Below are 21,899 nucleotides of genomic sequence, written 5' to 3' on the forward strand. Positions count from 1 at the left end.
TTCTGACTCCTTTTCCTGCCCAACTTTTCCAATCATCAATGTGACATGATCCGCACGGCAAGGTGGAGCGCAAGGCGAGAATCATCCTTGACTGCTCTGTATTCCGAGCGGTATATCAAAGAATGCTAGCACTCCGTGTGCTTGTTCGACGCCTCAGTGGTGGGTTGGGAAGAGGTTTCGGTGCTCCGAGCACCCTTCCGGCTCTTTAGGGTGCGTCCTGTTATCTACTGACTAATGGATTCTCTGGAATTTTTGAGGTTTGCCTCGAGGATAACGGTGGTCAAGAGGTTGGTGGGGGACGTAGTGACCTGGGCTGGGAGCTTGAACGTCGATACATTTATCTTGATCTTATGTAGTTGTCCACTGTGACATGCCTAAGTAGTCTCTCGCCCTTGAATTCTCATGTTGGCAGAAAATGCGCAATCCTCCTACTTGACAACGTGTAAATGGGATGTTTAGTTTGAATATGAACCTAATTTGAATCATTTACAGACGTGCTACATTGTCTTCATCCGTCGTTGAATAATATATGTAGTGTCGTTATTTCATCGTATGGCTCGTTCATCAACTCCAGGCAGTCACGGTGTGGGGTCAATTAAGACCCCTACGGTTTCCGGCGCGACAGACGCGTCATGACGTCCACACGCGTTAAGTACTTTCCTTTTTCTTTCTCTTGTGCACTTCCATCTCTTCTTCCCCATTGCTCAGCTTCCCTTTCCCCCCTTCGTTACCAAAATTCTTATATCACTTTTTATTTCGTCCTCGACAAACATAAAGGGTTTTGAAACAAAAAAAAAAAACTCCCCCGCAAAGATGGGTATTAAACAACTCTTCCAGATTATCAAGGAGGAAGCTCCAGATGCGATCAAGGAGAGTGAGATCAAGAACCAGTTTGGTCGCAAGGTTGCCATTGTAAGTTCAAAATTGATGAGAACCAGCGCAAATAACACAAGCTTACAGTGCCCCAGGATGCCTCAATGAGTATCTACAGTTTTCTCATCGCCGTACGATCCGAAGGTCAGCAGCTCACAAATGAGAGTGGCGAGACGACGTCGCACCTCATGGGCATGTTTTACCGTACTCTCCGCATGGTTGATAACGGTATCAAGCCCCTGTACGTTTTCGATGGTGCACCGCCCAAGCTCAAGTCTGGCGAGTTGGCCAAGCGTTTTCAGCGCAAACAAGAGGCTACCGAAGGCTTGGAGGAGGCCAAGGAGACGGGTACAGCAGAAGATATTGAGAAGTTCTCACGACGAACTGTTCGCGTCACTCGCGAGCACAACGCTGACTGCCAACGCTTGTTGAAGCTCATGGGCATTCCCTACATCATTGCGCCAACCGAAGCTGAGGCTCAGTGTGCTGTCTTGGCCCAGGCTGGCAAGGTATATGCAGCTGCCAGTGAGGATATGGATACCCTCTGCTTCAACACTCCAATTCTCCTACGACATCTTACATTCAGTGAGCAAAGGAAGGAACCTATCCAGGAGATCCGCCTGGAAAAGGTTCTTGAAGGTCTGAACATGGAAAGGAAGCAGGTATGTTCACTTAGCCACTACAGGTTATGTTTCGAGCTAACGACCCGATCTAGTTTGTTGATCTTTGCATTTTGCTCGGCTGCGATTACCTCGACCCAATTCCCAAGGTCGGTCCCAGCACTGCCCTCAAGTTGATACGCGACCACGGCTCCTTAGAGAAGGTTGTTGAGGCAATGGAGAAGGACCCCAAGAAGAAGTATGTCATCCCTGAGGATTGGCCCTACAAGGACGCACGGGATCTATTCTTCGAGCCGGATGTGCGCCAGGCCGACCATCCTGACTGTGACTTCAAGTGGGAGAAGCCCGACATGGAAGGCCTCGTCAAATTCCTGGTCACCGAAAAGGGTTTCTCAGAGGACCGTGTTCGCAGTGGAGGTGCTCGCTTAGAGAAAAACCTCAAGAGCTCTCAGCAAGCTCGACTCGAGGGCTTTTTTAAGCCGATTCCTAAGACAGAAGAAGAGAAGGCAGCGCACAAGCGAAAGCTGGAGGAGAAGAACGAAGAGAAGAGAAAGAAGGCCAAACAGGAGAAGAAGGACAAGGCAGCTTCCAAGGCGAAGCCTCGAGGTACCAAGTAATCGGAACTTGGACGACGTTCCAACTAAGTAACGAGATGTAATGTACTGGAGGGAAGTACGGAAAAGCCAGGCTACACAGCGGTACCGGCAATGGCGTATTGGAGTTACTAGGCGTGGTACATACCACTTGGGGGCTTTTACCTATGACTGTCATTAGGTACTCAATGGATTTTAAAGAGATATGTATGTTGTGATAAACGGAAGGCACATGAGCAATAAACCAAAACCTCTCGATATCTGCTGGTGAAGACTAGATACATGACGTGAATGATACTGCCTATAAGAAAGAGGACATTCTTGTTTTAGTAGTAAGCTCAAACAAGGACCTCTATGCACTAAGTTAATGTTCTGTAGTAGGTGGACCATCAGGATTGTATATGTGTCGGCTGCTATGCTATTGAGGCTATGTCTGAGAATAAGCTTCAACTAAATGAACCAACCGAAATACCCGCGTTTCAAAGACACATGCAAGTAGTAAATATACGGGACCCCTCCGCATTCCCAATCTAGATTAATTGCCCGTCCCCCACGGGGGTATTCTCTTTGTGAAGCGTACGAGTCGTGAGAAGCATAACCTCGGAGTCTACATTTGGCAATACTCCGTCTCCAATTGGACAGCGGTCAGGTACCTCGGCATCCCCCATATGACATCAACGGTCACAACGAGCATGCGCTAGAGCAATTCTTTGTTACTGCGGCTCCTTCACATGCTTTTTACCGTCGGAATTTATAGCAAAGGCGCATCGCACATGATCTTGGCCATGACCGCATCGAGTAAGTAAATGCCGTGAGAAGCACGACTCATGACCTGAACTTCTGTTCGACGTCGACGGGAGTGTCTATTCCCCAGACGAAGGACAAGGCCCGTTCAGCAGAAACATGGGGGTGGAGCATATCTTACCTCTAGTGCATGTAGTAACTGTATCACTCACTGAACATGTGATTGTAATCCTGCTTCCCAGCTACTTTTTTGCCGAACATAGAAATTATTAAAAAGATCATGTTAAAGGATTTCGATCTTTTCTTCTTCCCTTTCCCTTCTTCCCATATTTCTGTGATATCCTTCCTCTCTTAGTGGTTGTCTTTCCCTTTCCATCGCGCTTCACTATCACATTAACAACTCAACCGCAATCATGTCAAAGACCTTTACCACAAGCGACGTTGCGTCGCATAACAAGCCTGGAGACTTGTACATCATTGTCGACGGCGATGTCTACGACCTGACAAAGTTTCAGGACGATCACCCTGGTGAGTAAACCAGCCAGCATCCCTCACAATGCGCGTTTGACTCGTTATTAGGCGGCAAAAAGATCCTCCAGCGCGTTGCTGGTAAGGACGCCTCCAAGCAGTTCTGGAAGTACCATAACGAGGGAATCCTGAAGAAATACAAGAACCAGCTCCTGGTCGGCTCCCTTGACTCCAAGCCCAAGGCTCCCGAACCCAAACCTACGGCCAACGCGACACCTGTGCCTGCGGCTCCTACGCCCAAGGCCGTCAAGACTGCCGAGAAAGAGGTTGCCGCCAAAGAGGAAGAAGCCGAGGCTCTGGAGCCCTTTGGTGACCAGATTCCCTTTGCTGACCCTGCTTGGTACCAAAGTGTATGTTTAACACGAATAATGCGCCTTCTTCAGTCTAGTGCTTACAATTGTAGTACCACTCACCTTACTTCAATGAATCTCATGCTGCTCTGCGTGCCGAGATCCGTGAATGGATAGAGAACGACATCGAGCCTCATGTCACTGACTGGGACGAGGCCAAGGAGGTCCCCGAAGAGATTTACAAGGAGATGGGCCGCCGTGGTTACCTTGCCGGTCTTCTCGGTGTCAAGTACCCAACTCAATATGCTCCCAAGGGTGGTGTCAAGTCCGTCCCTGCTGAGAAGTGGGATCTCTTCCACGAGATGATCATCACTGATGAGCTGTCACGCACTGGCTCTGGTGGTTTCGTCTGGAACATTATTGGTGGTTTCGGTATCGGTTGCCCTCCTCTTATGAAGTTTGGCAAGAAGGCACTCAAGGACCGCATCATGCCCGGTATTCTCAGTGGCGAGAAGCGAATCTGCTTGGCTATCACTGAGCCTGATGCTGGCAGTGATGTTGCCAACTTGACATGCGAGGCCAAGTTGAGTGAGGATGGAAAGCACTATATCGTCAACGGCGAGAAGAAGTGGATCACCAACGGTATCTGGTCCGACTACTTTACCGTTGCTGTACGAACTGGTGAGGCTGGAATGAACGGCGTGTCTCTGCTTCTCATTGAGCGTAGCGAGGGTGTCTCGACCCGACGTATGCCCTGCCAAGGTGTCCTTTCTTCAGGCACAACATATATCACCTTTGAGGACGTCAAGGTCCCTGTCGAGAACCTCCTTGGAAAGGAAAACCAAGGCTTCAAGGGTAAGTTTTGTTGCACACGAATTTCTTGGGACTTAGGCTAACACACTCTCAGTTATCATGACCAACTTCAACCATGAGCGTATGGGTATTATCATCCAGTCACTCCGATTCTCTCGTGTTTGCTACGAGGAGTCCGTCAAGTACGGCAGCAAGCGGCGCACCTTTGGCAAAAAACTCATCGACCACCCTGTCATCCGTATGAAGCTTGCGCATATGGCCCGCCAAATAGAGGCTTCGTATAACTGGCTTGAGAATCTCATCTACCAGTGCGAGCGCATGGGGGAGACCGAGGCTATGCTGCGACTTGGAGGTCCCATCGCTGGTCTCAAGGCACAGTCTACACTCACTTTTGAGTTCTGCGCCCGAGAGGCCAGTCAGATCTTTGGAGGCCTGAGCTACTCTCGTGGTGGACAGGGCGCCAAGGTAGAGCGACTCTACCGTGATGTGAGAGCGTACGCTATCCCAGGTGGCAGTGAAGAGATTATGCTTGATCTCAGCATGCGACAGAGCTTGAGAGTGGCGAAGGCGGTAGGCATGAAACTCTAAAGAGTTGGGATTAAATGTCTTGTATGAGTACTGCACCTCATTGTGGAGTTTTTAAGTATTTATTGAATATTAGCCATGGCTTGAATATGAGGCCATATACTTGATTTATGATAATATAGAAACAGCCATAAGGTTTTAATTCAGATAGAAGAGAAGCTAGGCTTTATAGCTATACCTTTCTCTCCCAGAAGCTTCTCTGGTTTGGCAGCTGCCTACATCAACGGCAGCTTGTCTTCAATGAATGTCTAACAAACACAAACTATGCCTAGGCATCAGTCCCGCCTAACACATATTAGTCAATGATGGATACCATTTTCTAAAACAAAGATTCAGTATTAAATATTAGGACCGAGCATGTTGTAGTGTATACCCATGAGTGGCCACACGAACCAGTTAAACTGTGAATTTGATGTTGTTCATTCTATGATTATTGGTCAATTGATCCTGGAGGTCATGATAGGCGATACACAATGATACATATTTACGCGTTGGAAGGTTTAATATAAGTAGATGGTCCGTTGACAATCATCAATTAACATTACCGGTGAGCTTATGATCCATTTAAGCCGATACAGCCCTCAGGGATAGCGAATGGAAACTGACACTTTGTTAGTATCCAGTTTATGAGGAGAGATGCTTCATCAACACCCCAATTCCCTACATGCCTTCAATGAACAAGGTTTATATAGCTTGTCAAGTTGATATCTAGAGTTGCGCCCTGCTTTTGTATCTGGTATAACTGATCAAATCAATAAACTTTGCTGCCTTTTGTGCTGTCGCAACTATCTGTCCTTATCTTTATATAAGAAACCTCGGAGTCTTCCATCCAAACATGTTTCTTCTCACAACCTAGCCAACTTTGGCAATAGGAAATTCCCAAGATCGCTCTCCTGTTCTTCAGTTCAGTTCCATCCCGTCTGGTTCAGTCGATGAAATCCGGGCTGCCCCGCCACCACGTGACCGTCTAGCGCAGGGCCTTCCGCCGCAATGAGGCACACACCATCGTCACCTTCACCTTCAAACTGCAAGACTGAGCCTACTCTACTTCTTCCCTCCGCTAAGAACCACACCTCCAAACACTCGACCACGACCAGCAATCTCGATATACGACTTAGATTACGCGCTTGCGACTAACCAAAGCCTTTTTTTTTCATTCCCGAGCCTTCTTTCTCGGGTAGTTCGCGTACCGATTTTCCTCCGACTTCTTTCCCCCCACACAAACCGACGCACGCCTGCAGCTCCTCACCAGCTGCCTTCCTCGCCCCCGATTCCACGAGAGGTCGACCTCTGTGCTGTTTTGCATATAATATCTCACCCTTTACTTTCTTTCGATCCGTAGACGGATCCTATACACGCAATGGCGGATCAGCTAGCAGACAAGCTGAAATCCACCCAACTCAGGTCCGCTGCGCCGCCCTAGCGGCCCTTGTGAGCTTGGACTAACTCGAGCAGTGACGGTTCTCCCGGCGCGAGTGACGAGTGGAAAAAGAATCTCAACCTCCCCGCCAAAGACAACCGACAACAAACAGAGGTACACGCTGTAATCACCTTTTCTGGCGCATTCCCATATGCTGATCTTGACCTCTAGGATGTTACAAACACAAAGGGCCTGGAGTTCGAAAACTTCGCCCTTAAGCGAGACCTGCTCATGGGTATTTTTGAAGCAGGATTCGAAAAGCCATCACCGATTCAAGAGGAATCTATCCCCGTCGCATTAACTGGCCGAGATATCCTTGCCCGTGCAAAGAACGGCACTGGCAAGACAGCTGCCTTTGTCATCCCCACTTTGGAACGCATCAACCCCAAGATTTCTAAGATCCAGTGTCTTATTCTTGTCCCCACACGTGAGCTTGCCATGCAGACCTCGCAAGTCTGCAAAACTCTGGGTAAGCACCTCGGTATCAATGTCATGGTCACGACTGGTGGCACTGGCCTTCGAGATGATATTATTCGCCTTCAGGATCCTGTCCATATTGTGGTTGGTACCCCAGGCCGAATTCTCGATCTCGCTGGCAAGAATGTTGCCGACCTTAGCGAATGCCCCATGTTCATCATGGACGAAGCCGATAAGCTTCTATCCATTGAGTTCACCCCTGTCATCGAGCAGCTCCTGCAATTCCACCCCAAGGACCGACAGGTCATGCTTTTCTCCGCCACCTTCCCGCTGTCCGTCAAGGACTTCTCCGATAAGAACATGGTCAGCCCGTATGAGATTAACCTAATGGATGAGCTCACACTGAGGGGTATTACCCAATACTACGCTTTCGTCGAAGAGAAGCAAAAGGTCCATTGCTTGAACACTCTCTTCTCCAAGCTCCAAATCAACCAATCCATCATTTTCTGCAACTCCACGAACCGAGTCGAACTTTTGGCAAAGAAAATCACAGAGCTTGGCTATTCTTGTTTCTACAGTCATGCAAAGATGCAGCAACATGCACGAAACCGCGTTTTCCACGATTTCCGTAACGGTGTCTGCCGAAACCTTGTGTGTTCCGACTTGCTCACCCGTGGTATTGACATTCAGGCCGTCAACGTTGTCATCAATTTTGATTTCCCCAAGAATGCCGAGACTTACCTCCATCGTATCGGTCGATCCGGTCGTTACGGCCACCTTGGTCTGGCTATTAACCTGATCAACTGGGACGACCGCTTCAACCTTTACAACATTGAGCGAGACCTCGGCACCGAAATCCAGCCTATCCCCGCCAGCATCGACAAGAGCCTCTATGTTTACGAGAACCCCGAGTCGATCCCTCGACCCATTTCAAACCTCCAAAGGGGCCAACTACCTGCTGCTCAGGGTCAGCAGCCTCCTCAACAGCAACAGCAATACCAGCAGCCTCAGCAGATGCAGCAGGCTGGTCTGCCTCAGCAAGGCCAGGGCAACTGGCAGAGCCAGAACCCTCAGCACGGCAATCCGCACTATAACAATGGCGGACGAGGCCGTGGTGGACGTGGACGTGGATATCGTGGCCGCGGTGGCCAAGGCACAGGCGGTCGAGGTCGCGGCCCGCCCCGCGATGTCCAATCCTAATATCACATATACTCATGCATGGCGTTAGGTGGGCGAGAAGGGGGGTTTACGGATGAACTTTTTTCGACATGATTTTTTTTGTACCGGGACATCATTTCAGTTTTGGATTGTACATTATTCGCATATTTTCCGCGAATGGAGAGAACGGCGAAACGGACTTCATTGCCCATGGATCACAACCACTTCGAGACTTTTACCATGGATCCTCACGCAAGGACTCAGAAAAACGGCACAGACCTGCATGGTTCACATGTTCTTGGAATGATAGCCTTAGTGGCTTCCTTGGCTCGAGCCTGTCATTCTGTACCATCCCCATCAGCTTTGATATTCTGTTTGGTTTGGTTCATGATATCTACGGATGATGAATGAGAGCAAGAAATGGAACTTCCAGGGAAAAGGTGTTCTTTAGGCATCAACCACGGTAGACATACCCGCTTTGGGGCTGGCACAGCCAACTGGTGCGGGAAGAAGGGAAATGGAGGTGTTTGAGAGTTGAGGCTTTCGAGGCTTTTCACGCGGATGGCGTTGCCCTCGGTTGCATTGGAGGGCTGCAATTCCTGCGGTTGATATGAACAGTACCTCTGCAGAGCGCATGGGGGATATGATACCCTGACGACGAATCTACGTTAGACGAACGGACCTCATGAGATGGGACGCACTCGGTTAGACGTATTGGTGGATTTGAAGGGGCTTGACGATGCCTGTGGGCAAAATCACTTGATCTTTGCTTGTTCCTTTCTTATGGACAAGATACAGTCTTGACTTGAACAAATTTCGCGCAACAAGATTGAAGGACGGGATAACAAGATGGCTGTAGTTGTGCAGCGCAGTGTTGACAAAACTAACCAAGCGAGAAAAACAACAAAAAAAAACCCAATATTTTGGGAGGGAAAACTGGATGGGCTGGATGGCTTTTGGACCGGCTCGGCTCGCGCTGTTGCATGCACGATGTGTTGCATGATGTAACAACGTTGCTGGAGTTAGTAAGGCATGTAGTCTTTCTGAGCAAAACCGTGAGATACCTCACTTTCCTCTCATATGCACTCCTCAATTCGGTGTGATGATTACCGGTGATATGACGAATATGTTGACATGTGGTTCGCATTTGATGTGGGCATGAACATATATAGGGACCGGAACTGTGAATCATGCTACCAAGAAGCAATGGAGTTCTTTTTGAGCCTGATGTTGCACATCAACGTTCAATGCTCGACTCTTTCAACAACTCATATTAGTTGAAACCGTGAGAAGTTCTGACCAACAGCAATAGCTGAGTCAGCGAACCTGGAATGCAAGATTGCGCAACAGGGTCATGACCATGGTCAAGGTCAGGGCCATGACAATTTCACGCATCGATCAACAAGCTTCATTAGCGTGCAGAGTGTTCCTGAAAATCACATCCTTCGTTTATTCTCGCCTCCTCCAAAAGAACGATAGCGAAAGGCCAAGAGAGTTTAGATGTGGTTCTGGCTTCAAGGGATCGTTGAAGGATTGCGTAAACGGTGGATACTTGAAAGAAAGTAAACACCCACATCTGTCACGGCTCTTTACATTCTTCGCCGACCCCGAGAGGACCGTGCTTTTCAGAATGGCTTGGCAGGGGGCATGTATTATTCATTATGAAGGAAGAGGCAGCCAAGAATACAAGATATATTTTGTGGAGGAAGAGAGCTTGTTCAGAGGAATTCAGAGTTTGATGTGTGAAATGCCGAAGCTTGGCTTCAGGTGTTGGATGTATGGATCAGGGTTAAGAATTTGTATACAGTAACTATATGACTGTGGCCAAGAGTAAGGCAGTGTACAGCATGACAGACAACGTATAATGAAACCTATGCGCATGCGTCTCAGTATTACATATCCGAGCGTAAAAAGAAACAGTCATGGTAATGCAAAGCCGAGAAGCTCATGTTCAATGCAATATCACGTTGATCAACCACATGAGACGGGTCGCCAGCTCGTAGCAATGACGGAATGTGCTAGCGGTGAAGACACAAATGGGACATCAAATGTCTTGGTAGTACCTATGCATCAACAAAAGAGTGGAAAGACAAAGGCGACGATCTTTGTCAATCGATGTTGGTCAAAACGGTAGTGTTGGCGATCAGTTGCCATTCTTTGACTTGTCCGTTTTGCCAGTTTGGTAAGGCTTAGAAACACCACAGATTCATGTTGCCACTTGAATCATTTCGAAAAGCTGGTCTCTCTTGCCCGGTTAGCCATTGCGTTATCACTCAATGGCAACAATTTGCTGTTCACGAGAATGAAATTGACAATAGCTGGATATGGGGGAAAGCGGGTCTCCCCGTGGCAGTGCAGCTAGACGGTGCCTGGGGTGATGGATGTTGACGGGACGCTGCAGATGACGGGAGGCTATTGGGGTGGGGGGATGAAGGAGAACTCTCAATTTAGAGCACAAGAATGTCTAGTTGTACATCAGCTCTACGTGTATCTAACAATAGCCATTCCTTTGAGTTGGAAGCTCTTATAGCCGTTGTGGATGGTAAGAACAAGCCAATGCTTATGGTTTCACATTGAAAGACAAGAGCCGAGATGGAAACTCCTTACCCACAGGTCGAACCTGGAATGATACGGGCATTGTGACAAGGATTGCATTGACAGAAGAGATGATTTCTTTTTTATGAGAGACAGTCAATTTGATAACTTCGTTCGGTCATCAAGTTTAGTTGATCAAGACATAGTAGCCAATAATTAATTTAACCATCCTGTGCTGTTTAATATCTAAGCTTTGGTCTATTCCAAATTGTTCTACAGATACTGAGCAGGTGAACGAGATAATCAAGGATAATGGTCCCATACGAGCAACTGTTATTCTCATTGAATCCTTTCACTTGCACCAAGCATTTCATTTCCAATATATGCGTATACTATTGTATCGATGGCGCCGTGTATTTTCAATATCACTTGAACCGTACCTGTAAACATCAAGAGCTAGACGCCCATCCTGTAAGCCACTGTCGGGTGTCAACGCCGTCTGCCAAGCCTAGGACAATGGATGCCACGCAAACCCTTTCAGCGGGCCTTTGGATGAGTTGGTTGGCTCAAGCTTGAGGTGCATTGCTACAGCAGGTGGAGAGAGTCATTAGAGTGCTCTTAGATACGCTGTGCCCAGTAAAACCAGTGACAGTCTACCGGGGGCTCATATCAGCCGGAATCCCGGATCCCCCCAATCCCCTTCCTGCCCCTTCTTCCTTCTACAGGACGCCTCATTTCCAGTTTTAGGTACATGCCAGGCAAGTCAGGAAGGAGCTGCACAAAGATTCCAGGGAACACCCGTCATTTTTTTCCAACCCGAATTTCTCCCAGCCTCACCACCACCACCACCACCCTCTTGTTTCGTCTCCCTCACCCAAACTAATTCGACAGCACATTACTCCAACGGGAACCAAGTAGACTACGAAACCTGTTCCCTCATCCCATCACATCTCAATCATCCTCATTCATCACCAACAACCAATCCACTCCGGTTGTTTGTTTATCGCAACTTAACGTTATCGCCTGCCAACTTCCCCCCCAAACGCGGTGTCCCTGCCCTGTCCATTGGCCGACCCGCCAAGCTTCCCCCCGTGCGCCCAGCCAGCAAGGCCCTCGATCCAATTTCCCTCTTGCCTCTACCGCCCATCGTTACAGCAGCAACGTTGATACCCAACACAAAATTAGCAAGAGCAAAGAATCGCGACCGGATCCTAGGGAAAATAGACACTGGCGACACATCGACGACCTCTCAAAACCAAGCTACCGATTAATCTCGAAATAGCATCACTTTTTCTTGCAGCATCTACTGTGTCAGCACTCGCTGGTCTTGGCTTCCAGCGAGTTCATCAGGATTCCTCTCGAAATGCCATCGTTTCTTCCCGATCAGCACAATTCGTCAATTTACAACAACAACCCCGACATCCTCGACCTTGATCCCACGAACCAGTTCGGTCTTGCGAATAAGGAGAGGGTGAATGGGGGTTCTATCCGCCACGCCCGATCCGACACCATAAATGAGCGTTTTGACGAGAGCTCCATTTCTTCTACACACGCGTCCGAAGTTTCCGACTCTACACCGGCGCATATGAATGGCAACAGTAACAGTACACGGCCTACGAGCATGAGCTCTGTTTCTAATGGAAAGTCAGCTACGGCTACTCGCCCTTCCCGACACAACGATGACGCCGAAGTCGACAACTTTGGGCAGAAGCCCACGTTGAACGGTACCACAAACCTTGCCGACCGTACTCGCCATCATTTCTCCGATGTCAATGGCATGAATTCTAACACAAACTCCACTAATAACCATCAACATTATAATAATCTATCAAAACCTCTTCCATCAGAACCTCAACAGTCAGAAGAGGTTTCTGAAAAACCCCAGAATGGAGGTATTGATGGAAACTCACTACTCCCTGCGGAACCACGAGGCTCCCACACCAACACAAACCTCGATGCGGCGCAGACAGTGCCGGCTCGTACCAATGGCGCCCACAGATTGTCATCCCCACCAATCTACAACCCTTCGAGCGCGGCAGCGTCCTCAACAGGGCATCTCCAAGCACCTCCACCTGGTCTTAAGCAACGACATACTCTCGATGTGCCCAAGTACGTCCCAGGTCGTGCATCCAAGGACGGCATGGACACTGCTCAGGCTAGCGGCCGCTTCTCTCCTACTAATGCCGGAACCCCTAGTGGCCGACGTCCTTCCTTGAGTATGGGTCGAAGGCCAACCCGGTCAATGCAGTCAGACGGGCCTCGAGATGAGATCGTGCCGGACGAGGATGCGCTCCGCTGGGCAGAGGCTTTGCGACAAAAGCGTGCCAGCAAGCGAAGGAGAAAGGAAGAGGAGGACGATGATCGAGTTCTTGTCGGTACCAAGGTTGACGAGACTCATGCTAACTGGGAGACCGCCTACAACATGCTTACAGGCATTCGTGTTTCGGTTTCGAGAACGAATGCTAAACTCGACCGAGAATTGACAGATGCCGATTTTGATACTAAGCAGAAGTCGACATTTGACATTGCCGGTAATGAGCTGGTACCGTCCGCAAAGTACGATTTCAAGTTCAAGGACTACGCTCCTTGGGTTTTCCGCCGCCTCCGATCTCTTTTCCATCTCGACCCAGCCGATTATCTCATGTCGCTCACCGGCAAGTACATATTGTCCGAGCTTGGCTCTCCCGGCAAAAGTGGAAGTTTCTTTTACTTCTCAAGAGATTACAAGTATATCATTAAAACCATTCACCACGCCGAGCATAAGTTTCTGCGCAAGATTCTCAAGGAATATTACCAGCATGTCAAGGACAACCCCAATATGCTTCTTTCACAATTCTACGGCCTCCACCGCGTTAAGATGCCGTATGGCAAGAAAATCCACTTCGTTGTAATGAACAACCTCTTCCCCCCGCACCGAGATATCCACACTACCTTTGATCTGAAGGGATCTACCATTGGTCGAGATTACCGGGAGGAGGATCTGGAGAAGAACCCCCGTGCAACACTGAAGGATCTCAACTGGCTCAGGCGGCAAAGAAGCCTGGAGTTGGGCATTCAGAAGAAGCGCATGTTTCTGGAGCAGCTGCAACGAGATGTCGCTTTATTAAAGCGACTTAAGATCATGGACTACTCATTACTGGTTGGCATACATGACGTCGCACGAGGGAACGAGGAAAACCTTCGCGACAAGACGCTTCAAGTATTCAACCCTGGTGGTGAGAAGTCTCCTGACGATGAACCTAACTCGGTTCTTCTTCGCACACCATCCAAGCTGGAGAACCAACGCAAGGCCAGGGAGCTGCGACAGATGATTCGCCAGGAGCGACCAGTACCCATGGGTCAATCAGCGAACAAGATGCCAGATGAGCTGCAAGAGGGCCAGCATCGTCCTGGGTGGGTTTTCGGGCAAGATGATGGCGGTTTTAGGGCAACCCATGAAGACAACACACCGGGGGATGAGATTTACTACCTCGGAGTCATCGACTGTCTCACTCACGTAAGTTCTTGTCCGACGCTTAGAACATACCCAACTGACATATTTTAGTATGGAATTATCAAGAAGATCGAGCATTTCTGGAAGGGCTTGTCCAGTGACAAGACGCAAATCTCGGCTCTCCCACCCGACCAGTATGGTGACCGATTCTACCATTTCATTGAGGGCGTCACCATGTCGACCGAGGAAGCTCACAGGGAGGCCGAGAGGAGACACCAAGAGATACTTGAGGCGCAACGCTCGGAGGCAAGGGTCTCTAGTTGGAATTCTCGTCGTAGGTCATCTCAACCCATTCCTCCAGTCCCAAGTCATGGCCCTCCCCCACCACCCGGTCCGCGATCTCCAGAAGCGCGGGAAACGGTTGAGAAGGCCAATAGGGAGGCCGAACGTTCAGAGAGACATGGCCACACCGAGGACCAAATACCAGATCGAGTTTTGTCTACTGGCACTCTCAAAGACACTCGCGACTCGCTGCAGCACGAGCCTATTCTTCCTGTGGTGCAAGAGGCAGGCGAGAACGGGCGCGATGATAGTGAGATCCGGCCTTTGACACTCCCCAAGGACCTCAATAAAAGCCTCCCACCTACTAGAGCACCACCACCCACTCCTCCTAAGCCTGGATATCCTGGAGCAGGAAGTGCCGATAGCGGATATGCAGGTTTTGGTAATGGCACGGCCCTGGGCAACAACGGCTATGCGTCTCAACAAAGGGTTAGCATTGACAGCCTTAACAAGGAGCTGCCTCCACTACCGAGGAAGGATGGCACAGACAACAGTGGCATACGGATGGTAGCTTAGGTTGCAACCACAACCTAATCATGGTTGTCCAGGAGGACAAAAGACGGGATCACGATTAAGAAAGCGAATGACGCAGATACACAAGGTTGACGAGCGATGGAACCATCGTCAACCACCAATGATGCATTAGAAAAGCGAGACACCTGGCGACCACCCCTTGTTCTGGTCCTTTCCTTAACCAGCCATGCATGCACTATTTCCTTTTTGTTTTTATCTACACCTTTTGCATACTGGACTCGGCCTATGAAAGCAAATTTCTATTTCAATTTCATTTCCTTTGTCGGCGACGAAACAGAGAAAGAATCACTGGGGCGGATAGTGAGCCGGCTGCGTCAAGTCGCATCGTGGAGTACGACAGCACAGCACCCGTGGGAGCGAGTGCAGATATCGGTTCTTTATTAAGAAAAAAGAAGAAGACATGGATGATACCACCACTTTTAGCACGCTGCAGTTTGTTTTTGACACTATTGTCACTCGGTCGTTATTCAATTCTTCACTGGCCCGGCCTTTTCACATGATTATTCCTTCTTGTCGTATACTTATTGTCGTTTCTCGTTTGGTTTTCATCAGCTAGCTGGGCTTACAGCTTGCACATGCAGGGGTTTAGGTAGTAGGAATTGATAGATCTGGTAGGATAAAGACTTGAGCTGTCTAATCTGGAAGGACGGGAATGAAGGGCGTGGTGAAGCAGTGCATTAATTGTACATGTAGGTGTGAATTGGTGATGGTGCGGTAGTTTACAGTGGTATAATACAATATGTATAACAAATGGCCCTTCTTTATGAAGTCTTTTCCGTGTCCGTTGCCTCGTCCATAATTTTGAGTTGTCCAAGAAACCACTCGTTCTTGAATCTGACCAAACCATTTATTTCTTTTTGTTCAACATGGCCTGAATATCATCCACGCCCTTACCCTTCTCCCCGGCACCACCCTCAGGCGCGAAGCTCGTTGTGACCGTCATCTCCTGGGCACCCTGCGCTCTCAATTCATCCAGGCGTCGCTTCTTCTGGATATCGGCTACTCGCCACTGCTTGAAGTACTTGACCCAAGCAGCAGCGCAATCCCGTTCAAAGTCTACCGTCTCTGTCGGACAAGCGCGTTTAGTGGCTGAAGGGTCCTTGGTAGCGTCGACAATATTGTTGGCGTCGAGACAGTTGAAGTAGGCGTCGCGAGCGGCCCAGCAGATCTTGCGCTCTTGACGGTTGGGAATGGCGTCGCCGGAGCGGATGGCGTCGCCGCGGGTCTCGCCTGAGAATGGCCACAAACCCATGTTTTTTTTTGTTTTTGTTTTTTTTGCGAATTTTCTTTGTTGTTTGTATTTGTTTGTATGGGTTCGTAGAATGAGGCTCAATTGAGAGCTTGAAGTGTAGCTGTAATAGCGGGACAGATGGTACGGAATTAGTTGGAGTTTATGGTGGCTCAAAATCTCATAACTACGGTCATGTTAGCTCCAATCGAGGTATGACGAGTGGGAGCGGCAGAAAATGACGGGCGGTGGGGCGCAACAGGTTAGTGAATGATACATTCCTCGTTTCAGGGTATCTACAGCTGCTGCTAACTATCTGTGGCTGATGCACTTTAATCTGTCCTTTGATCTACGCAACCTCCTTGCTTCAACTCTACTTCATTTCCCTCCTTTTGAACCCTAATTTTGGCTTTTTTTTAATTTTATTTTTTAACTCTTTCTTTCTCAGTTTAAGCCCTTGTGTTTGGAAAGGTTTTGTAATCACAAAAGGGCAGAAAGTCCAAGGAGAAAGAGTTGGAAAGTATAAGCTTGAGCTTAAAGGACGGGCACGCATCACAAGACCTCACGAGACATGCCCTTTCGATGACCAACGCCTCTTCCACGCTGCGATAAGAACTTACCTTCAACAACACCACAACCACCACCCTCGAACAGAGAAACCACCGAGAACACAGGATGCCGCGTCGTCGTAAACCCCCGCGCGCAGGCGCACTCGCAGAGCTAGCGCCACTCAAGATCGCAGGCCAGATCGCGACACTACAGGCCATCTACTACTTCGCCGCGCTTGTCCTCATCGTCTTCACTGCGCTTGTGTCAGGATCTGGTTTTAGTTGGACCCTTGTATTTGGCTGGGAGGGCTTGAGAGGAGATACAACACATGGGTGGCTCATGTCTTTTATTTTCTTGTTGGATGGAGGCTTGATTATGTGAGTTATTCCCTTATACTTCGAAAAGAAGCGCAAGTTGCGGTTTCGATATCCTGGACACGGTTACTAACTTCACTCTGTAGCTCCATTGCAATAGTCGCCCTCATCGCTCGCTCCAAACTCGTACCGGATTTCGCCATAACCGTCCATTTTATCCATCTCGTCATCGCATCCCTTTACAGCGGCCGCATCCCTCGACACGGAGGCTGGTGGCTCACCATGATCGCATCAGCGACGATCTCTGTCAGCCTGGGCATCTGGGGCTGTCAGTATCGCGAATTACAACCCGTCTTCTTCGGCGGCCGTCCGATCCTCCCTGCCGTACCTGCATCGGTTGATGGCTCTGCGACGCAACCTTCTACTGTGGATGAGGAGATGGCCATCCCTTCAAGGGGGAGAGGCAGAGATGGTAATGCGGAGTATGAAATGGAGCCTATGCTACCTCTGAAATGAGTTTGATGGGACCTGTTGGATATGTTTGAACAGACATGCATTGCTTGGCGTTTGGGCGCTCTTTACACGTTTATATACGTTAATATGGAAGAGCTCACTCTTGAAAACATGTTTTAAAGTTGTACCTCTCTCGGATGATATCAGTCGAGGCAACTGCAGGGCCAATATGATCTTTTGAAAAGGAGATGGTTCAATGTGATAAATGTTTTACACATAAGTCTGGTGTTACCCAGTTAGCTGGCGTGAATATCACTTGTATGGATCAAGTAAACCCCGAAGTTTAAAGTAAAGAATCTCGCGTAAAAGTGTAGAAGACCTGGCTATCTGAGCCTCTTGTTGACTCTGTCTCAATTGTACCTAATGTAAATCTCTAATCCCTTATGGCTTGCTTAATAACCAATTCTTGTCTCCAGAGAATGCACCTCTGTCTGAACATCTTTCGTAACGGAATAAAAACTCGCATGGCCCATCGATTTCGCCGCTTTGATTGTCTATATAACCGCTTTTCTACCAATATCAGACCACGTCATGGGCGTTCTACGCGCCGGCCACAACCGCCAAATTATCGTATATCATCTTGCGCACCTCATAGAAGGTACTTCGCCGAGCGGTCGGCATGCCCACACTCTCAACTTCGACACGACCTGCAGACGTCTTGCGAACGGCGACAGTGCCGTCAACGACCAGTGTGCCCTCACCACGGAACTCCGCCGTGTGGCCGGCGGACTGCATGGCGCGACGCAGATCGGCCAGGCGGAGGTCACCAACGTGTAGTGGTTGGGCTGCTGAGCGTACAGCAGAAATAAGGTTCGCGGGGAGAACATCGAGGACAGGTGTGGCCGAGGGGATGGCTGCCGCCGTGTTGGTTAGGGTAGTCGATGAGGGGGGCTCTTCGGTCTTTTGTCGCTTGTTGGCGATGTCCTCATCGGCTGCTGCAGCTTCGTTGAGATGTGTGGCAAGAAGCTGTCCTGTAATAGTGACAATGCCTAGACCACGAACGTTCTGCCACTTTATCTTTCTGACTAGAGGATCTGCCAGCTTGACAACCCAGGCGTTGGTGTCAACACTGGCGTCTATAACGACGCCAACCTCAGGTGTATATACGTCAACGGAACGTTCACTGCTAGAGTTGTCTGGATTGTTCTTGTCAGCTCCCAGTGCTCGACGGCAATCTTCGGCAAGAGCAAGTGTCTCGTCGCGTTCGCCACCGACAAGAATGAGCTTTCGGGGTTGAATAAGGGGGATCAACATGTTAAGACTTCGCTTGTCGTGCAGACCACTGAAGTCAACATAAGCGATGCGCATGTTGGCCTGTACAGTCTCGGTCTGGTATGACAACTTGCATGGTCCTACAGGCTCTTCGGTTTCAACATCCTCAACAGTGTCGAGTTCATCAGGAACGAAGCCGTCACCTGCTCCAGCCTCTTCGCCATCGTGAGAACCAGCCCGCATGGCTTGCGGTCGCTTGTTGACACCAGTGCCGCTTTTTGCAACATCGTCCCATCGACGCTTCTTGCCGAGTTTGTCATCAGTAGCCTCAATGTTGGCGCTGTCTTGACCATCTTCCTCTTTCTCCTCGGCACGAAGATAGTCTTCGGGGCGAATAAGTTCTCCAAAGTCGTCTTGACGCTTTCTGCGGATGGCGATAGGGAATGTGCGTTCTCGGCCCTTCTTCCCCCGGGAGTCAAAGTCGTATACACCCTTCTTCTTGATAAGCACATTGATGCCGAGGTCTTCATCTTTGAGTACAACATTCTTGCGACCGGCCTGGGCAATGGCTGTCGACACGTTGAGCGCTTTGCCCTGCTGTTCGCCGTCCTCATCTTCCGAGTCGGACGAGGATTCGGACGAAGCATCGTCCACAACATCTGTTGCTGCCTCGAGTCCTGCCGCGCCTCCACTTTGTTGGGTTGCTTGAAGCTGCCTTTGAGTGGCAAGCCATTGCTGGTAGAGTGCCAACTCATCTCCTTCTAAAGCATGACGTTGGGGTTCGCGGATCTCCAGTTCTCGTCCGCCGGCGTAAACGAGCTCAATATTCTCTCCATTGCTGTTTTGCTCCACTGATACGCCGTCTTTGCGCTCCTTCCACCAATCCCACAGTGTTCTTGCGATAGACGGCTTGTCATTCTTTGACAGGCCTGGCTTGTCTGTTAGAATGACCAAGTTCCTTGAATCTTGTGCCAATCCCTTGATCAAATCTTTAGAGAACCCCCATTCTATGCTGCTGTCGCTCGCTAGAATAACGCGACCTTCTGTCCCAGCGTTCTCGACGTTTTGACTGAGTAATCGTGCAATCTGAGCCTTCCTTTCGAGTAGTCGTAGATATTTGAAGTCGAATGGACCACCCTCCTTCTTGCTGTTTGCACCATTGACCCTTCGTTGATCTTCAGCGAAAGCTTCGAATTCCTGCACGATACTGTCGTCCATCCACTCAAGCATACTTCGGGCATATCGCATAGTGCTCGACATATTTCGGCCGGCAAGATACAGCTTAGCTGACCTAAGCACACCTCCCTCGGAAGCAGCATCGGTTCTCCAGGCATGTTCCAAAAGGTATGAAAGCTCCAAAACTCTTGCGCTCGAGTCCACAGGAATCAGCACTGTTCCTCCCCGTGTGACGCATGCCTTGATAGTGTCGATGAGCTGCTCATCTCGCTTGGTACGGCCTCCAGGCTGTGCAGTTCGGTCAGCACCACGACTGCTGCAGATCAGAGCGGTTGGTTTTCGCAACTGCTCAATAACTTCAGCGCCACCGCCTCCAGCTCCTCCCAGCCAGGCTGCACCAGCAAAAACGTTCTCGCGTGCTTGGTTCCAGTCCACCGCATACACGATCGATTCGAGGCCATGTTGGATATGCCATATTGTGCCGCCGAGGGTGTGTCCAGAATTATACGCGGTAATCGTTAAACCGTTGAGGGGCGGCGAGAAGGGTGACGGTAGAGGTTGATGAGGTTGCGAGTATTTGAGGGGCTGGATGAGAGAAAAGTAACGGGCGATCTCTTCGTTATTCGGCGATTGGAGAAGGAGGTTCTGCGCGGTTGTAGCAGTTTGGGTAAGTGAATAGGCACTCTCGGTGAGTGAGCTTTGGGGAATTGTTGTCGCCGCGGCGGGGCTCGAAGTATATAGGTCTTGAATAAGGGTGCGGCCGAGGTCAATAACAGGCCTTGTCGCATACACGGGGATGCGCGTGAACTGGGGAATGTTCTTGCAGCAATGGGCGTAGGCGGCGAGATGCGAAGCTGTCGCATGTGTAACGAGAATTAGAGATAGAGTGGTGACTTGTCTGGAACAGAAATGTTAGCAATCGCCTTGACCAAGAAATGCGCAGTAGGGCATACTTCTCAATTTCTTTGAGCTTTTCTACGTCAAAAGTCTCGTCCCATCCGAGATCAACCAGCACCTTGACACCCCCATCAAGCTCGAGAAGGGATTGTGAAGCGGACGAATCCGACAAGGCGCCCTGAAGCGGACAGAAGGTGAACATGATGATACCGACGCAATGCGATTATAGCAAGGATGACGGAAAGCCCAATTGAAGATAAGGTCAAAATCGAGTCAGGAAGGATATAGAAGTTATATCGATTGTCGAAGCATGATTATCAAGCAGAGCAAAGTCTGGATTGAAATAAAAGCAAGCAGTGTAGCAAGATGAAATGGTTTTTGCAGCTATTGGTATTGCATTGTCCCTCTATTGATGCGGACAAAGACAATTGCTAGGTCGTCGCGATGCTTGATTATTCTGGCTATTGATGCGCGTAGCACCTGCAGCTGTCAATGCGCGATCGGTGCGGCGAAACTATATTCCGACTTACACGCCATAAATGCGTTTACAGATGGATGCACGTAACGATAGTTGATAAGATGCAATGCTTGATCAAGATTAGATTTGCTGTCACAATACTCCAAATCTGTCATATTCATAAATCATACGTATCCTTTCTAGGAAGTTATATGTGCATTTAAGCATATAGTGCATACAGGAAGGACCGATGGAAATAACCTTGTACTCAACAAACATGATGCTTTTTCGAAAGAGGACAATTTGATGGCATTCTCCTCAAAGTTTGGTAGCTTCGAAAGAGGACAATCGTATTCATGAAAATACCGAATTCCTTTTTCCTAAGCGCCCCTTTCATAGTATTTTAAATCACTGCGTAGATTCACGACACACCCAACAATGACAGCTCCCTCATCCACACCCCACAGGAAGATCAAGTTTTAGGCTTCAGCAATAAAACAAGAAACCATGTAACTATTCTGTGGTCCCTCTTCCTTCGGTTTATCCTCTGACGCGGCCATTTCTCATGATATCCCTTCAACTAATCTCTTTCAAGGAAGAGGTCAGCACGCCAAACTTCATAGTCAGGCATCAGGGTACCACAAAAGTTGGCCGCCAGGAGCATAAGG

The 21,899-nt window shown here is 49.2% G+C and overlaps 7 protein-coding genes across 7 annotated transcripts; 5 read left to right on the top strand and 2 right to left on the bottom strand.

Moving 5' to 3' along the window:
- The first annotated feature begins 335 nt into the window (after positions 1-335).
- EDB82DRAFT_345976 (PIN domain-like protein) lies at positions 336-2,196 on the top strand. The gene is made up of 3 exons (XM_025725161.2): positions 336-912; positions 969-1,535; positions 1,589-2,196. The coding sequence occupies exons 1-3, from the start codon at positions 814-816 to the stop codon at positions 2,108-2,110; spliced, it is 1,188 nt and encodes a 395-aa protein (XP_025593787.1). The 5' UTR covers positions 336-813; the 3' UTR covers positions 2,111-2,196.
- A 1,047-nt stretch (positions 2,197-3,243) lies between these two features.
- On the top strand, positions 3,244-5,049 carry EDB82DRAFT_481083 (acyl-CoA dehydrogenase/oxidase; the record flags this gene model as incomplete). Its single annotated transcript, XM_025725162.1, has 4 exons — positions 3,244-3,358; positions 3,410-3,708; positions 3,762-4,503; positions 4,556-5,049. 4 exons carry the CDS (start codon positions 3,244-3,246, stop codon positions 5,047-5,049), a joined length of 1,650 nt encoding a protein of 549 aa, XP_025593788.1.
- Positions 5,050-6,295: 1,246 nt separating this feature from the next.
- On the top strand, positions 6,296-8,440 carry EDB82DRAFT_346023 (P-loop containing nucleoside triphosphate hydrolase protein). Its single transcript, XM_025725163.2, has 3 exons — positions 6,296-6,450; positions 6,502-6,580; positions 6,638-8,440. The coding sequence occupies exons 1-3, from the start codon at positions 6,407-6,409 to the stop codon at positions 8,081-8,083; spliced, it is 1,569 nt and encodes a 522-aa protein (XP_025593789.1). The 5' UTR covers positions 6,296-6,406; the 3' UTR covers positions 8,084-8,440.
- Positions 8,441-11,939: 3,499 nt separating this feature from the next.
- EDB82DRAFT_481085 (uncharacterized protein) lies at positions 11,940-14,867 on the top strand (the record flags this gene model as incomplete). Its single annotated transcript, XM_025725164.1, has 2 exons — positions 11,940-14,072; positions 14,121-14,867. The coding sequence occupies 2 exons, from the start codon at positions 11,940-11,942 to the stop codon at positions 14,865-14,867; spliced, it is 2,880 nt and encodes a 959-aa protein (XP_025593790.1).
- Positions 14,868-15,732: 865 nt separating this feature from the next.
- EDB82DRAFT_530474 (cytochrome oxidase c subunit VIb-domain-containing protein) lies at positions 15,733-16,686 on the bottom strand (the record flags this gene model as incomplete). Its single annotated transcript, XM_025725165.2, has 2 exons — positions 15,733-16,115; positions 16,680-16,686. 2 exons carry the CDS (start codon positions 16,684-16,686, stop codon positions 15,733-15,735), a joined length of 390 nt encoding a protein of 129 aa, XP_025593791.2.
- Positions 16,653-17,761, top strand: EDB82DRAFT_346059 (integral membrane protein S linking to the trans Golgi network-domain-containing protein). The gene is made up of 2 exons (XM_025725166.2): positions 16,653-17,039; positions 17,123-17,761. Exons 1-2 carry the CDS (start codon positions 16,789-16,791, stop codon positions 17,490-17,492), a joined length of 621 nt encoding a protein of 206 aa, XP_025593792.1. The 5' UTR covers positions 16,653-16,788; the 3' UTR covers positions 17,493-17,761.
- EDB82DRAFT_346067 (beta-lactamase-like protein) lies at positions 17,761-21,217 on the bottom strand. Its single transcript, XM_025725168.2, has 2 exons — positions 20,831-21,217; positions 17,761-20,775 (listed from the first exon to the last, which is right to left on the bottom strand). Exons 1-2 carry the CDS (start codon positions 20,974-20,976, stop codon positions 18,030-18,032), a joined length of 2,892 nt encoding a protein of 963 aa, XP_025593793.1. The 5' UTR covers positions 20,977-21,217; the 3' UTR covers positions 17,761-18,029.
- Positions 21,218-21,899: the final 682 nt, after the last annotated feature.

Source organism: Fusarium venenatum (genome assembly GCF_020744135.1).
Source record: "Fusarium venenatum strain MPI-CAGE-CH-0201 chromosome Unknown EDB82scaffold_4, whole genome shotgun sequence".
In the NCBI taxonomy this organism is placed as follows: domain Eukaryota; kingdom Fungi; phylum Ascomycota; class Sordariomycetes; order Hypocreales; family Nectriaceae; genus Fusarium; species Fusarium venenatum.

What these genes read in the sequence shown, in the direction of transcription:
- EDB82DRAFT_345976 (XM_025725161.2), top strand. Translation starts at nt 814, where the DNA reads ATGGGTATTAAACAACTCTTCCAGATTATCAAGGAGGAAGCTCCAGAT. An exon ending in TTGGTCGCAAGGTTGCCATT is followed by an intron (nt 913 to 968) that starts GTAAGTTCAAAA and finishes ACAGTGCCCCAG; the next exon opens with GATGCCTCAATGAGTATCTA. An exon ending in TGAACATGGAAAGGAAGCAG is followed by an intron (nt 1,536 to 1,588) that starts GTATGTTCACTT and finishes GACCCGATCTAG; the next exon opens with TTTGTTGATCTTTGCATTTT.
- EDB82DRAFT_346023 (XM_025725163.2), top strand. Translation starts at nt 6,407, where the DNA reads ATGGCGGATCAGCTAGCAGACAAGCTGAAATCCACCCAACTCAG. An exon ending in CTGAAATCCACCCAACTCAG is followed by an intron (nt 6,451 to 6,501) that starts GTCCGCTGCGCC and finishes TAACTCGAGCAG; the next exon opens with TGACGGTTCTCCCGGCGCGA. An exon ending in ACAACCGACAACAAACAGAG is followed by an intron (nt 6,581 to 6,637) that starts GTACACGCTGTA and finishes CTTGACCTCTAG; the next exon opens with GATGTTACAAACACAAAGGG.
- EDB82DRAFT_346059 (XM_025725166.2), top strand. Translation starts at nt 16,789, where the DNA reads ATGCCGCGTCGTCGTAAACCCCCGCGCGCAGGCGCACTCGCAGAGCTA. An exon ending in TTGGATGGAGGCTTGATTAT is followed by an intron (nt 17,040 to 17,122) that starts GTGAGTTATTCC and finishes TTCACTCTGTAG; the next exon opens with CTCCATTGCAATAGTCGCCC.
- EDB82DRAFT_346067 (XM_025725168.2), bottom strand. Translation starts at nt 20,976, where the DNA reads ATGTTCACCTTCTGTCCGCTTCAGGGCGCCTTGTCGGATTCGTCCGCT. An exon ending in AAGCTCAAAGAAATTGAGAA is followed by an intron (nt 20,776 to 20,830) that starts GTATGCCCTACT and finishes TTTCTGTTCCAG; the next exon opens with ACAAGTCACCACTCTATCTC.